Genomic DNA, 14,012 nt, shown 5'->3' with positions numbered 1-14,012 from the left:
CTCTCTGAGCCTCGGTGTTCTGTAAAGTGAAGTGAAAGTGTTAGTAGCTCAGCTGTGTCTTGACTCTTTGTGGCCTTACAGACAGTAGCCGACCAGGCTCCTCAGTCCATTGAATTCTCCAGGCAAGGATGGGTAGCCATTCTCTTCTCCAGGGGATCTTCCCTACCCAGGAACTGAACCCAGGTCTCCTCCATTGCAGGCAGATTCTTTTTTGTCTGAGCCACCAGGGAAGCCCAATGACACTTATGTCCATGCCTGCTGTGAGGGGTGGAAGAGATTGGGTCCACTCAGCACTTAGCACAGTGCCACAGACTGTTGTCAGAGCTGGACGAATGCAGCTTTAGGACTCACGTCCCCATGTGTCACAGTGTGTGTCACCATGTAACTACATGTCCTCATGTAACAGCAGGACTCTCCTGACAGCCAAGCCCTCTGATCCCAGTTTCCTCTTGAGTGGTGACCATTGGGGTGGGTATAGGGTCGTCCTTTCCAGATCTTTGCATTTGCAAACATGGCTACAGTTTGTGTGTGCATCTGTGTGTGGGGGGGCGGGAGGTGGGAGTGTATATACGAGAGTGTGTTTTAACTTGAGTGGTTTTATGTCAGTGACTTGCTTTGCTCACTTAAGAGTAATTCTTGGGAGCCATCCAAGTTCTCTTTGAGTTCTAAGGTGTGGTAGTTCTGTGGGCGTGTCGGCACTAGGAGTAGAGAGAAGGCCTCTGAAAAGCAAAAAGCTAGAAAGCAAAAGTAGAGGGCCACATGCAGAGGGAAGTGGCAGGGCAGAACTGGGGGTTATAATTGAGTCTCGGTTCCTGATCTGGAGCCTCATGACAACAAGAAAGGCCAACCAGCGCTCGGCCAGGGAGCCATACGGTTCCAGACAACAGGTGACAAATGCAAGTATGCAGTGACTCACCACGACACTCAAACAGACGTTCTCAGACCCAGCCCAGGTGTGCAGTTACAGCATGGACTCAGCCCTTCTCTACCGTCTAGCGGAGAGTCAGACACGAAACAAAGTCCATCCAGAGCCAGTTACCTGCTGGAAGCGGAAGGACTCTGACCGCCTCTTCTGGTTGAGCTGCCACTCTTTGAAGTGCAGCACGGCCTCGTCCACGTTGACGATGCCCAGCTTCACCTGCTCCTGGAGGGTAATGAGTTGCCGCTGGCCTGGTGTTTTCATCCCAGCAAAGGGATCATATATGCTCGACTGAGGCCTGTCCCTCCACGGTCTGACAAGTGGCTCTGGAAAGGAAAGAGAAACTCAGTTTCCAGGCTCCTCCACTGGAGAGAGCTGACCGGGTGAATGGGGTTCATGATGCTGGCTGTGGTCTCAAGAGGACATGTCTCAGAAGAACAATCGCATGTGGAATCAAGACAAGGGAGATGCTACATGGAATCAGAGAGAGGGAAGCAGCTAATACTTTCAAAGCCTATGACACTAAAGTAGACAAGGTCACAACATTTTAGAAAGGTATAGCAACCAGGAGGGCTTCCCAGGTGGTGCTGGTGGTAAAGAACCCGCCTGCCAAGAGAGACATAAGAGATGCGGGTCCAATCCCTGGGTGGCGAAGATTCTCTGGAGGAGGGCATGGCAACCCACTCCAGTATTCTTGTCTGGAGAAATCCCATGGACAGAGGAGCCTGGTAGGCTACAGTCCATGGGGTCGTAAAAAGTTGGACACAATTGAATGACTTAGCACACATGCATGCACACAGCATCCAGTAGATAAGTCAACATGAATTACTGAGAAGTCTTTAGACCAGCATTTCTCAACCTTAGCACTACTGACATTTTGGACTAGGTAATTCTTGGTTGGGGTTGGCTGGCTGTCTTGTACACTGTAGGATGTTTAACCTTATCCCTGGCCTCTACCCACTTGATGATAATAGCATCTCCTTCCTCAGCTGCCACAACAACAACAACAAATGTCCCAGGGCTTCCTTGGTGGTCCAGTGATTAAGAATCTTCCTGCCAAAAAAAAAAAAGAATCTTCCTGCCAATGCAGGGGACACAGGTTCTATCCCTGCTCTGGGAAGACTCCACATGCCACGGGACAACTAAGTCTATGCATCACAACTACTGAGCCTGTGCTCTAGAGGCCAAGAGACACAGCTACTGAGCCCACATGCCCGAGAGCCCATGATTTGCAACAAGAGAAACCACCATAATGAGAAACCCACACACAGGTAGAGAGTAGCTCCTGCTCACCACAGAAAGCTCAGAAAGCCTGGGTGCAACAAGAAGACCCAGTGAAGCCAAAATAAATAAATAAATAATCTTTTAAAAAAATGCCCCAGATGTTGCCAAATGGCAGGGTGGGGCGGTGCTGGCCAGTGGAGGAGAAATCACCCCCAGTTGAGAACCATTGATTTAGACTAAAATCCACTCCCAGAAGAGAATATACAGGAAAGGCTAACCAGGATGCTTCTTCCAGCACTTCCAGCCCTCCCCATCCTGCCTGCCTCCAAGCAGCATAGGGCACATGATTGTGAACCTACAGGCACGAAATGCCTGAGGAGACTGGAAGGCTAATGGAATCATGACCCAGGTCCAAAGTCACCAGGTAAAAATTAGGTGCTGGGTCCCAAGTGACTCTCCTTGGGTTGTTCATGCTTTAAATGTTCTAGGGAAGTATGACGCCAGCTCCTCTCTCCAGGCCGCGTGGCTCCTCTAAGTTCGGCGGGGAGCAAGCTAGACCTGCAGAAGTGATGGAGCCACTGAAGCACATGAAAACAGCATGACCTTCCACTGCTCATCCCTGTAGGGCTATCTTTGATTCTAAATTTCTCCAGGAGGACCCCATTTGGACATTGCGATTCAAGGAGGTGGCATAAAGGAAAAAGAGAGATGACTTCACCCAGTGGGTACTGAAAAAGCTTCAGAGAAACTTATCCATCATTCTTACCACCATTCTCTCCATCCACACACACTCACATGCCTTTCTCCCAGGTTTGCCCTATAATCTTTAATTATATTGGGAGATGGAATGTGGGGGCAAAATAAAAATGCACAAGTCAGTCAGTTCCAGTCTCCTACTACCAAAGTCTTTAGGGATGCTTTCCAATGTTTAGATGGTGTCATGGCTCCTTTTCAAAAGAATCATCATTGGGATACTACTGAATGCCTCTGTTTAGCACAAGGAAATGTATCAAGAACAAAGGAGCACTTATCTCTTCAAACTTCCTTTAAAAAGCTTTCAAAAAAAATGTCACCCAGTGACAAACAAAATGTCTCAAGTAAAAGTTGAATTAAAGTATACTTTAGCTAATACAGCTAGCCTAGGTAAATAGCACTGTAGGGCTGGATCACTAGGGGCTGCAGGGCTGCCCGCTTTCATCCTGTTGGTATTAGTTTCAATGTCTAAATAGTATTCTAGTGTGCTGTTACAGACACTGTCTCAGGTATTAAAGTCATTGGTATGATCAATCTGTACAATGTTCTAAGGCACCTCAATCTCTTCTCTCCTTTCACCTTCGGTACGGTTCCACTTCAGGTATTTCTTGAACCTCTGTTTTTCAAGGCTAAGGAGTGATTACACCTGGAAATCTCTGAAACATGATCACTGCCACCAAGAAGTCTAGGTCTTGCAAAAGAAAGCTGAGGACATCTGCTTACCTTTCCTGATGCTCTCTGAGGTAACATAGAAATTCCCAGGCTTCTCTTGACTTTTTTCTGCAAAAACTGTGAGATAAACAGCATTCTAAGTAAAGCCAAATAGTACCTCTTTCTAAGAAGCTTTATAATATTTTATACATTTAGCAGAAAAATTACCAAAATCTTGTCCAAAATAAATAATAATGGATCACAACTTGGACCACTGCATGCAGTTCTGTAAATCAAAATTCTAGAAAGTGAAGTGTTAGTTGCTCAGTTGGGTCTGACTCTTTGCAACCCCATGGACTGTAGCCCACCAGGCTCCTCAAATACTGGAATGAGTTGCCATTCCCTTCTCCAGGAGATCTTCCCGACCCAGGGATTGAACCTGGGTCTCCTGCATTGCAGGCAGATTCTTTTCACTGAGCCACCAGACAAGCCCCTTTAAAGGAGGCAACCAATGAATGGAAGCTCTAGGGATTACAACATGAAGACAGATCAAACAGACAAGGTCTCAAACCAGAAAGACAAGGCCAGGCAGAGGATATAATCGGCATTTATGAGATCATTAAAGAAAAGGGTAATGTGAACAAGGACGTGTGCTGGATCCTTGAATATTTGAAGCAAGCCATGGAACACCCCGAAGTGTGAGAATAAAAGGAAGTGCCACTTAACACGTCAGCAAGTGCTGTAAGACAGAACTCAGAGCAGTGGGACGTGTAAAATGTGTGCAAGGCTCCAAAGTGACTTCGATGATGTCACTCATGCACAAGGAACCCATAAAGCCTCCGAGGGAACGCTGAGAAGTGACAAACGTTCACTCAGTGGTAGGACTAACAAGTGATTAAGGCTCCTTGGGCTCTGCACATGACTCCCTGCATTTAAACCCTGTCTCTACCATTTATGAGCCACATGATTTAAGACAAGAAGCTTGAACTCTTGCCTCAGTTTTCTGATCTGTAGAATGAGGATGATATTGTACCCTTGGCTATGGGTTGTTGTGGGGATTATATGAGTTAATATATGGAAAGTGCTTAGAAAAGTGCCTGGCATGTGCAAGCACTTCATGTAAGCTTTTATTATCATTGCATGCGTGCTCAGTCACATCGGTCGTGTCTGACTCTTTGCAGCCCCATGGACTGTAGCCCACCAGGTTCCTCTGTCCATGGAATTCTCTAGGCAAGAATACTGGAGTGGATTGCTAAAAAAACTGAAAAAAAGAGTGCCATATTTGGGACACACTTACACTAAGGAATTATTTGTTGTTTTTCTGGAATTCATACTTAATGAGATATGGTTGTATTTTTATTTGACAACCATAGCCCAATTACCTGGGGCTCTGGTTGAGGGCTACCTTCCCAGTTTATAATCTTTTGCCATACCTTCCACAACCTGTTATACTATTAAACATGAAATGGAGGTCAAGTGCACAGATCTGGCAATTCTTATACTCATATAGTATTTGTAATCATATTAATAAAATCAAGTCCTGAAAGATAGTGAAACTTACAATGCTATGAGAATCTAATGTCCCAGGGGTCATTGTGAAGAACTCAAAACTCATCATCAACTTTTATCAACGTAGGTAGGTAGGTAGATAGCCTAGCATTGTGGTTGAAAACCAAGGTTGTAGAGGGAGACTCCCTGAATTCAAATCCTAGCTCTGCTATATGGTTATCAAGCAACCTCCGTGAGCCTCCATTTTTCTCATCTGTAAAATAGAAATGATAATGGCCTGTACCTAATAGACTATTATGACATATTCCAAATAAAGCATTCAGTAGGTTTCAATAAATGTTGTGTGTGAAGTCACTCAGTCGTGTCCGACTCTTTGTGACCCCATGGACTGTAGCCCGCCAGGCTCCTCTCTCCATGGGATTCTCCAGGCAAGAATACTGGAGTGGATTGCCATTTCCTTCTCCAGGGGATTTTCCCAACCCAGGGACCAAACCCGGGTCTCCTGCATTGCAGGCAGACACTTTATCCTCTGAGCCACCAGGGAAGCATATTTAAAATAAATAATAATAGTAATAGTTTCAGGAGATAACAGTTACCAGGGATCTTGCTATTTGGAGTAGAGAGACATCTTATTTATCTCTTTCTTCCCATTATGCGCCAATTCCTGCAGGAAGGCCAGAACTGAATTTGACCACTGCCCCTAGTCTAGTTCCAGAATCTGCCCCAAACACTGACCCTGTCTCCGGGGACTGGTTGGAGACCATTCAGGAGGGAATACTCTCTAAGCAATAATTCAGGAGGTAGAGGATCCAGGGAATTCCTGCTCAGAGGCCCTGAAGACCCCACTGGGCATCATTCCCTGCCATACTTGCCTTTAGAAATGTATGATTCATTGTCAGATAGCTGGTGAGTGGCAGATGCGCTGGCCTCTGGTCTGGGCACTGGGACAGGGGGCCTGTTGGTCAAGTCCACTGACAAGGCCTCATCATCATCCACTGTGTGATATACATCTTCTTCCTGATCAAGATGGTCTCTTTCCAAACTGGACATTCCCATGCTGTTGCCTAGAAGCAGAGAGAAAGGTGATTAAAACAATTGTCAAACCCTGAGATCCCCAACTCCTGCAACCAGCTGCCCTGGATCCCAGCCCTGCCCATCAGTAAGCTGACGGCCTCTGCATTAGGTAGGGCCTGGCAACCAATCAGGCCAGGGACCAGCCCCACCTACCAGCACCTCCACAGCAGTTGGCCCTGCCACAACAGAAAGGCCCATATAGCCCAAGTAGAAGGCACAACTAGAGTATATAGCTCTGGCGACCAAAAGGGCTATGCTACTGGGCCCCATAAATATCTGCTATACAAGGCCACTTCTCTAAGATTGGGAAACATTTCCAAGCTACCAAATGCACAAAAATTAAAAGAGAGAATTATTCAAAATGAGGGGCAGAGAAATACATGCTAAACAAAGGAACAAGAAGAAGAAGAAGACTAGACAAAGTAGATTTTAAAGCAAAGACTGTAACAAGAGACAAATACAGACAGTATCTAATGATAAAGAGAACAATCCAATAAGAAGATATAACAATTAAAAGTATAGATGCATCTAACATAGGAGCACTAAATACATACAGAAAATATTACCCAGCATAAATGGAAAAATTGACAGTAATACAATAATATAATACAATAATAGGAGGCTTTAACATATCACTTACATCAACAGATACATCATCTAGCCAAAAATTCAGTAAGGAAACACTGGCTGTAAATGACATATTAGACCAGGTAGACTTAATAGATATATAAAGGTCCATACAGTTAAATCTATGGTTTTTCCAGTAGTCATGTATTGATGTGAGAGTTGGACTATAAAGAAAGTTGAGTGCCAAAAACAGAAATATAGATCAATGGAAAAAAATAGAAATCCCAGAGATAAATCCATGCAACTATGGACACCTTATTTTTGACAAAGGAGGCAAGAATATATAATGGAGAAAAGACAATCTCTTTAATAAGTGGTGCTAGGAAAACTGGTCAATCACTTTTAAAAGAATGAAACTAGAACACTTTCTAAAACCATGCACAAAAATAAACTCAAAATGGATTAAAGATCTAAACGTAAGACCAGAAACTATAAAACTCCTAGTGGAAAACATAGGCAAAACACTCTCCGACATAAATCAGAGCAGGATCCTCTATGAGCTACCTCCCAGTGTATTGGAAATAAAAGCAAAAATAAACAAATGGGACCTAATTAAACTTAAAAGCTTTTGCACCACAAAGGAAACTATAAGCAAGGTGAAAAGACAGCCTTCAGAATGGGAGAAAATAATAGCAAATGAAACAACTGACAAAGAATTAATCTCAAAAATATACAAGTAACTCCTGAAGCTCAATTCCAGGAAAACAAATGACCCAATCAAAAAATGGGCCAAAGAACTAAATAGACAGTTCTCCAAAGAAGACATACAGAGAGCTAACAAACACATGAAAAGATGTGCAACATCACTCATTATCAGAGAAATGCAAATCAAAACCACAATAAGGTACCATCTCACGTCAGTCAGAATGGCTGCAATCCAAAAGTCTACAAGCAATAAATGCTGGAGAGGGTGTGGAGAAAAGGGAACCCTCTTACACTGTTGGTGGGAATGCAAACTAGTACAGCCACTATGGAGAACAGTGTGGAGATTCCTTAAAAAACTGGAAATACAACTGCCATATGACCCAGCAATCTCACTGCTGGGCATATATACCGAGGAAACCAGAACTGAAAGAGACACATGTACCCCAATGTTCATTGCAGCACTGTTTATAATAGCCAGGACATGGAAGCAACCTAGATGTCCATCGGCAGACGAATGGATAAGAAAGCTGTGGTACATATACACAATGGTATATTACTCAACCATTAAAAAGAGTACATTTGAATCAGTTCTAATGAGGTGGATGAAACTGGAGCCTATTATACAGAGTGAAGTAAGTCAGAAAGAAAAACACCAATGCAATATACTAACACATATATATGAAATTTAGAAAGATGGTAATGATAACCCTATATGTGAGACAGCAAAAGAGACATAGATGTATAGAACAGTCTTCTGGACTCTGTGGGAGAAGGCGAGGGTGGGAAGATCTGAGAGAATAGCACTGAAACATGTATATTATCATATATGAAACAGATTGCCAGTCCAGGTTCAATGCATAAGACAGAGTGCTCAGGGCTGGTGCACTGGGATGATCCAGAGGGATGGGGTGGAGAGGGAGGTGGGAGGGGGGCTCAGGATGGGGAACACATGTAACCCCATGGCTGATTCATATCAATGTATGGCAAAAACCACTACAATATTGTGAAGTAATTAGCCTCCAACTACGATAAATAAATTAAAACAAAAAAAGAAAGCTGAGTGCCAAAGAAATGATGCTTTCGAACTGTGGTGTTGGAGAAGACTCTTGAGAGTCCCTTGGACTACAAGGAGATCAAACCAGTCAATCCTAAAGGAAATCAGTCCTGAATATTCATTGGAAGGACTGATGCTGAAGCTGAAGCTCTGATACTTGGGTCACCTGATGCAAAGAACTGACTTATTAGAAAAGAACTTGATGCTAGAAAAGATTGAAAGCAGGAGAGAGGGATGGCAGAAAATGAGATGGTTAGATGGCATCACCGACTCAATGGACATGAGTTCGAGCAAGCTCCAGAAGTTGGTGATGGACAGGGAAGCCTAGCGTGCTGCAGTCCATGGGGTCACTAAGAGTCGGACATGACTAAGCAACAGAACTAACTGAATGATAGAACACTGAGTCCAAAAGGAGCAGAATACACACTTTTTTGAAGTACACATGGGCTATTCCCCAGGGTAGATCACATGATAGGCCACAAAACTAGCCTCAATAAATTTATAAAGATTTAAATTGTATCAAGCATCTCACTATGGTTTTTCCTGTGGTCATGTATGGATGTGAGAGTTGGACTGTGAAGAAGGCTGAGCGCCGAAGAATTGATGCTTTTGAACTGTGGTGCTGGAGAAGACTCTTGAGAGTCCCTTGGACTGCAAGGAGATCCAACCAGTCCATTCTAAAGGAGATCAGTCCTGGGTGTTCTTTGGAAGGACTGATGCTGAGGCTGAAACTCCAGTACTTTGGCCACCTCATGCGAAGAGCTGACTCATTGGAAAAGACTCTGATGCTGGGAGGGATTGGGGGCGGGAGGAGAAGGGGACGACAGAGGATGAGATGGCTGGATGGCATCACTGACTCAATGGATGTGAGTCTGGGTGAACTCCGGGAGTTGGCGATGGACAGGGAGGCCTGGCATGCTGCGATTCATGGGGTCGCAAAGAGTGGGACACGACTGAGCGACTGATCTGATCTGATCTTCCAAACTATAACAGGATGGAACCAGAAATCAACTACAAGAAAAACTAAACAAAAACAAAAACCATAGAGGCTAAACAATATTCTACTAAACAACTAATGGGTCACTGAAGAAATCAAAGAGGAAATAAAAAATACCTGGAGACAAATGAAAATGGAAACACAATAATCCAAAGTCTAGGCGACATATCAAAAGCAGTTCGAAGAGGGAGCTTCAGGCCTACCTCAGGAAGCAAGAAAAGTCTCAGATAAACAACTTAACCTTATACCTAAAGGAATTAGAAAAAGAACAACAAAACCTAAAGTTAGTAGAGGGAAAGAAACAATAAAGATAAGAGCAAAAATAAATAAAATAGAGACTGATAAGTATTTAGCCAGACTCATCAAGAAACAAAGAAAGAAGTCCCAAATAAATAACATCAGAAATGAAACCAGAGAAGTTACAACTGATATCACAGAAATACAAAGGATCACAAGAGATTACTACAAACAATTATACACCAATAAAATGGACAATCTAGAAGAAATGGATAAATTCCTAGAAACATACAATCTTCCCAGACTTAATCAGGAAGAAATTGAAAATATGAACAGACCAATTATCAAGAATGAAACTGAAGCAGTAACTTTACAAATTTGCAACAAACAAAAGTCCAGGACCAGGCAGATTATAAGTAAATTCTAGAAAACATTTAAAGAAGAGTTCACATTAAAAATTTGCAGAGGAAGGAAAGCTTCTGAATTCATCTATGAGGCCAGCATCACACTGACACCTAAAGCAGACAAAGACACCACGAAAAAGAATATTATGGTCAATATCCTTGATGAACATAGATGCAAAATTGTCCTCAACAAAATATTAGCAAACGGAATTCAACAAAGTACTAAAAGGATCATGCATTATGATAAAGTGGGATTTAATCCAAGGGATGCAAAATGATTCAGTATCTGCAAATCAGTGAATGTGATATGTCATATTAACAAATTAAAGAATAAAACTGTGTAATCATTTCAACGGATGCACAGAAATCTTTTGACAAAATCTGACATCCATTTATAATTTTAAAAAACTCTCAACAGAATGAGTATGGAAGAAACATAATTCAGCATAATAAAGGCCATATCATACGGCTAACATTATACAAACGGTGAAAAGCTGAAAGCATTTCTGCTAAGATCAAGAACAAGACAATTTCATACAACATAGTCTTGGAAGTCCCAGTCATAGTAATCACATTAGAAAAAGAAATAAAAGGCATCCAAATCAGAAAAGAAAAAGAAAAACTGTCACTGATTGCAGATAACATGAGACTGTATATAGGAAATCCTAAAGATGCCATAAAAAAGCTATTAGAACTAGTCAATGAATTCAGGAAGGTTGCAGAATTCAAAATTAATATACAGAAATCTGTTGCATTCACGAATAATGAACTGTGAGAAAGGGAAATTAAAACAATCCATTAACAGCTGCATCAAAAAGAATAAAATACCTAGGAATAAATCTAACCAAGGAGGTAAAAGATCTGTACTCTGAACATTATGACGTTTATGAAACTAATTGAAGACAACACAAACAAATGGAAAGATAAACCACATTCATGGATTAGAAGAATTAATATTGCTAAAATGACCATATTCCCCAAGGCAATCTATAGACTCAATGCAATCTCTATCAAAATACCAATGGCATTTTTCACAGAATTAGGACAAATAATTCTAAAATGTGTACAGAAACATAGAAGACCCCAAATAACCAAAGTAATCTTGAAAAAGAAGAAGAAAGCTAAAAGTATCATGCTCCCTGATCTCAAACTACACTACAAACCTACAGTAATCAAAACAGTATAGTACTGGCATAAAAACAGACCACTGTAGACCAATGGAAAAGAATCAAAAGTCAAAAATAAACTCATGCTTATATGATCAGTTATTTATGACAAAGGAGCCAAGAATACAAAGGGAGGCAAAGACAAGCTCTTCATAAATAGTGGGAAAACTGGGCTATATATATATATATATAAAATCACTATACAATACAGCCTTGATTTAATGCAACCTTGAACCTATGTATGTCCCCCATGCTCTCCTCCTTCACCAGAAAGTAAAGTCTCTTGAGGGTATTGACCATATCTTATTTTCTTTTGTGACCCTAGCCCAGTATCTAAAATAGTTCTTTGCTTATAGTAGGTACTCATGAAATTTTGGTAAAATAAAAATGAACCTGTGTATTTCAAAAGAGGTCTTGCTAAAGGCAACTTGTTTACCCAAAGCAGTGGCTCCACTGGTGGGAACTTCGGGCCTACTTGTAACAGGCTGATGGGGGAGCTCATGGGTCTCCTATCACACCACGGGCCATGTGCATTTGTTGAGTGGAGCAACCCTCATAGGTAGCCAGGCAATGTCTACATTTGTTTCTCTTTCCTTCTTTTTGCTTTCCTGCTCACTGATCCAACATACCTTCTAAAAACTTGCGAATCATAGAGTCCTTCGTAGTCCGAGAGAAACCATCCCTGGGGATTGGATTAGATGTACTGGCCTGAAGCATCTCAACATCTAGAAGGAAAAAGGAGACTAAGAATTTATATGTTGTTCTTCCACACATGCAAAGACATTTTGTAAATGGATACATTGTTTGGCCAAAAAAGTTTGTTCGAGTTTTTTGTGTAACATCTTATGGAAAACTTGAATAAACTTTTTGGCCAACCCAATAAAAGTTTTGACAAATTAAGAGATTCAAGAATTGATTAAACCATCCATCTATCCATCCATCCATCTAATCATCCATGCATCCATGGATCCATGCACGCATGCATCCATTCAATTTATCTACTCAGCAAGGCTACCTAGTAAGTAGGTAGCAATATTTACAATCTTCAGGACTTTTCCTGGACCACAGGACTCAAAAGGTATAGATATGCTCATTTGCATTGGAAAGAATAGGCTTAATTTTTAAATATATAATTGTAGTCTTTTGCATGACAGAAAAAAAATTAAAGGCAAAAACAACAAAGAATAGATAAATTGTAATTTATTTAAACTATGAACCATTTTGTTACAGTTAAAAGCATGTATTGGAGCTACTCTAGTACTATCTCATAAACAAAACAACCAGAACTCTTTTTAGGTCATCCATGTAATTGGTCATTTATAAGGAGGAAGTTCACAGACCTTTGATTTTTCACTATTAAGCACAAACCCATGGAAACCAAAACTATGTGAAAACTATTCAATTACTGTAGCAGATTCTACTTAAATCTGAGTAACCAGCTGTAGCTGTTACTTTATGACTCTGAAGTATGCATTTTGGGAGCAAAATTACAGCCTTGCGTTTCAAAGTAGAGCTTTGATATTATCAAGAGTTTGCATTCAGTAAGTCATATCATACAATTACTGGGGATTTGTTTCCTCAGGCAAAATATGTAATTTGAATACTATGCTTTGAGAAAAAAAATCATTTGAATTTAATCACTATACATAGATATACTTGTTTCCTACTACTTTAATCTTTGGGGACCAGTTAAATACAATCTGGTGAATCTGTATGAAAAATTTATATCACATTTCCCAAGAATGTTCACTGAAAAGAGGTCATGTTCATAAAATCATGTTAAGGATAATGAACTTCACATGACATAATTCTAGTTTTGAAACAAAATATTTGTATGTACATAGAAGAAAGCCTGGAAAAAAATACATCAAAATGCGTATAGTGACCATCTCTGAATTAGTATATGTAGATCATGGACAATTCAGATTGTGAACATTTTATTTTCTACTTTATGCTTTTCTTTGTCTTCCAGATTATCCACAGTGGCTTGTGTTGCATTCACATATGAGAAAAACCATATTAACACTTTAAGGTCTAGGTAATTATGATCAAGTCTGTACAATTAGATTCCCAAAGCAAAAATAATTTTAGGTTATTAAAAAAAAATTATGGCTCACCTGTCAATTACCAGGTTATTGATTTAATTATAAAAATGCTGATTTTTAAACTTTCCAGTGAGCAGATATGGCATTATTACATAGCATAGCTTTTACTTGACATTATTTCAAACTTTGATAATCTTTTGATAATCAAAATATAAACTTTGTGACCATAAAACAAGACACAATATTGAGTGAAAAAGTTGCAGACTGTATATAAAGTATTTTATGTAAAGCACTTTGCAGTATATATAGTAGTTTATATGCATTTTAAGACCTGTAAAATGATACTACATGTGGTTTATGAATTCATAAATATCTAATAAACATATGAAAACTTGCTGACATGCTGGAAAGGATAAATGCTGAATTCATGGTAGGGAGGGAGGACAATTAGGTTCCAGAAGGGGCTCATAGGGGGATATAATATGTAGTTTAAAAAAAAAGATCTGAGACAAAAAAAAAAAAAGAAATATATACTCTTGATGAATCTTTTTTCCAATTCCTTTCCTTTTTTCTACTTTGTCAGTTTAATATTTCTTGAAATAAATGTAGTAAAGACATTACATTGAATATAATCTACCTTGATACCCTCTAGTCCAAAGCCCTGTGATTCCAAATATGGAAACTGTTAACTCAGTGAACATCTCTGG

At 40.6% G+C, this 14,012-nt stretch overlaps 1 protein-coding gene across 1 annotated transcript in view; it reads right to left on the bottom strand.

The window, feature by feature from the left end:
* PIK3AP1 (phosphoinositide-3-kinase adaptor protein 1) overlaps positions 1-14,012 on the bottom strand; it is a 120,580-nt gene that overhangs the window by 22,106 nt on the left and 84,462 nt on the right. Inside the window, exons 9-12 of the mRNA XM_070363371.1 lie at positions 11,890-11,985; positions 5,929-6,120; positions 3,620-3,685; positions 1,040-1,245 (exon numbers count right to left, since the gene is read on the bottom strand). Coding sequence (XP_070219472.1) covers positions 1,040-1,245; positions 3,620-3,685; positions 5,929-6,120; positions 11,890-11,985 — 560 coding nt within the window. The remainder of the gene's footprint in view (positions 1-1,039; positions 1,246-3,619; positions 3,686-5,928; positions 6,121-11,889; positions 11,986-14,012) is intronic.

The sequence above is a fragment of the Bos mutus genome, chromosome 26, assembly GCF_027580195.1.
Source record: "Bos mutus isolate GX-2022 chromosome 26, NWIPB_WYAK_1.1, whole genome shotgun sequence".
Classification (NCBI taxonomy): domain Eukaryota; kingdom Metazoa; phylum Chordata; class Mammalia; order Artiodactyla; family Bovidae; genus Bos; species Bos mutus.
Note: the sequence above shows the minus strand (reverse complement) of the source record. Positions and strands in the feature narration are given on the sequence as shown.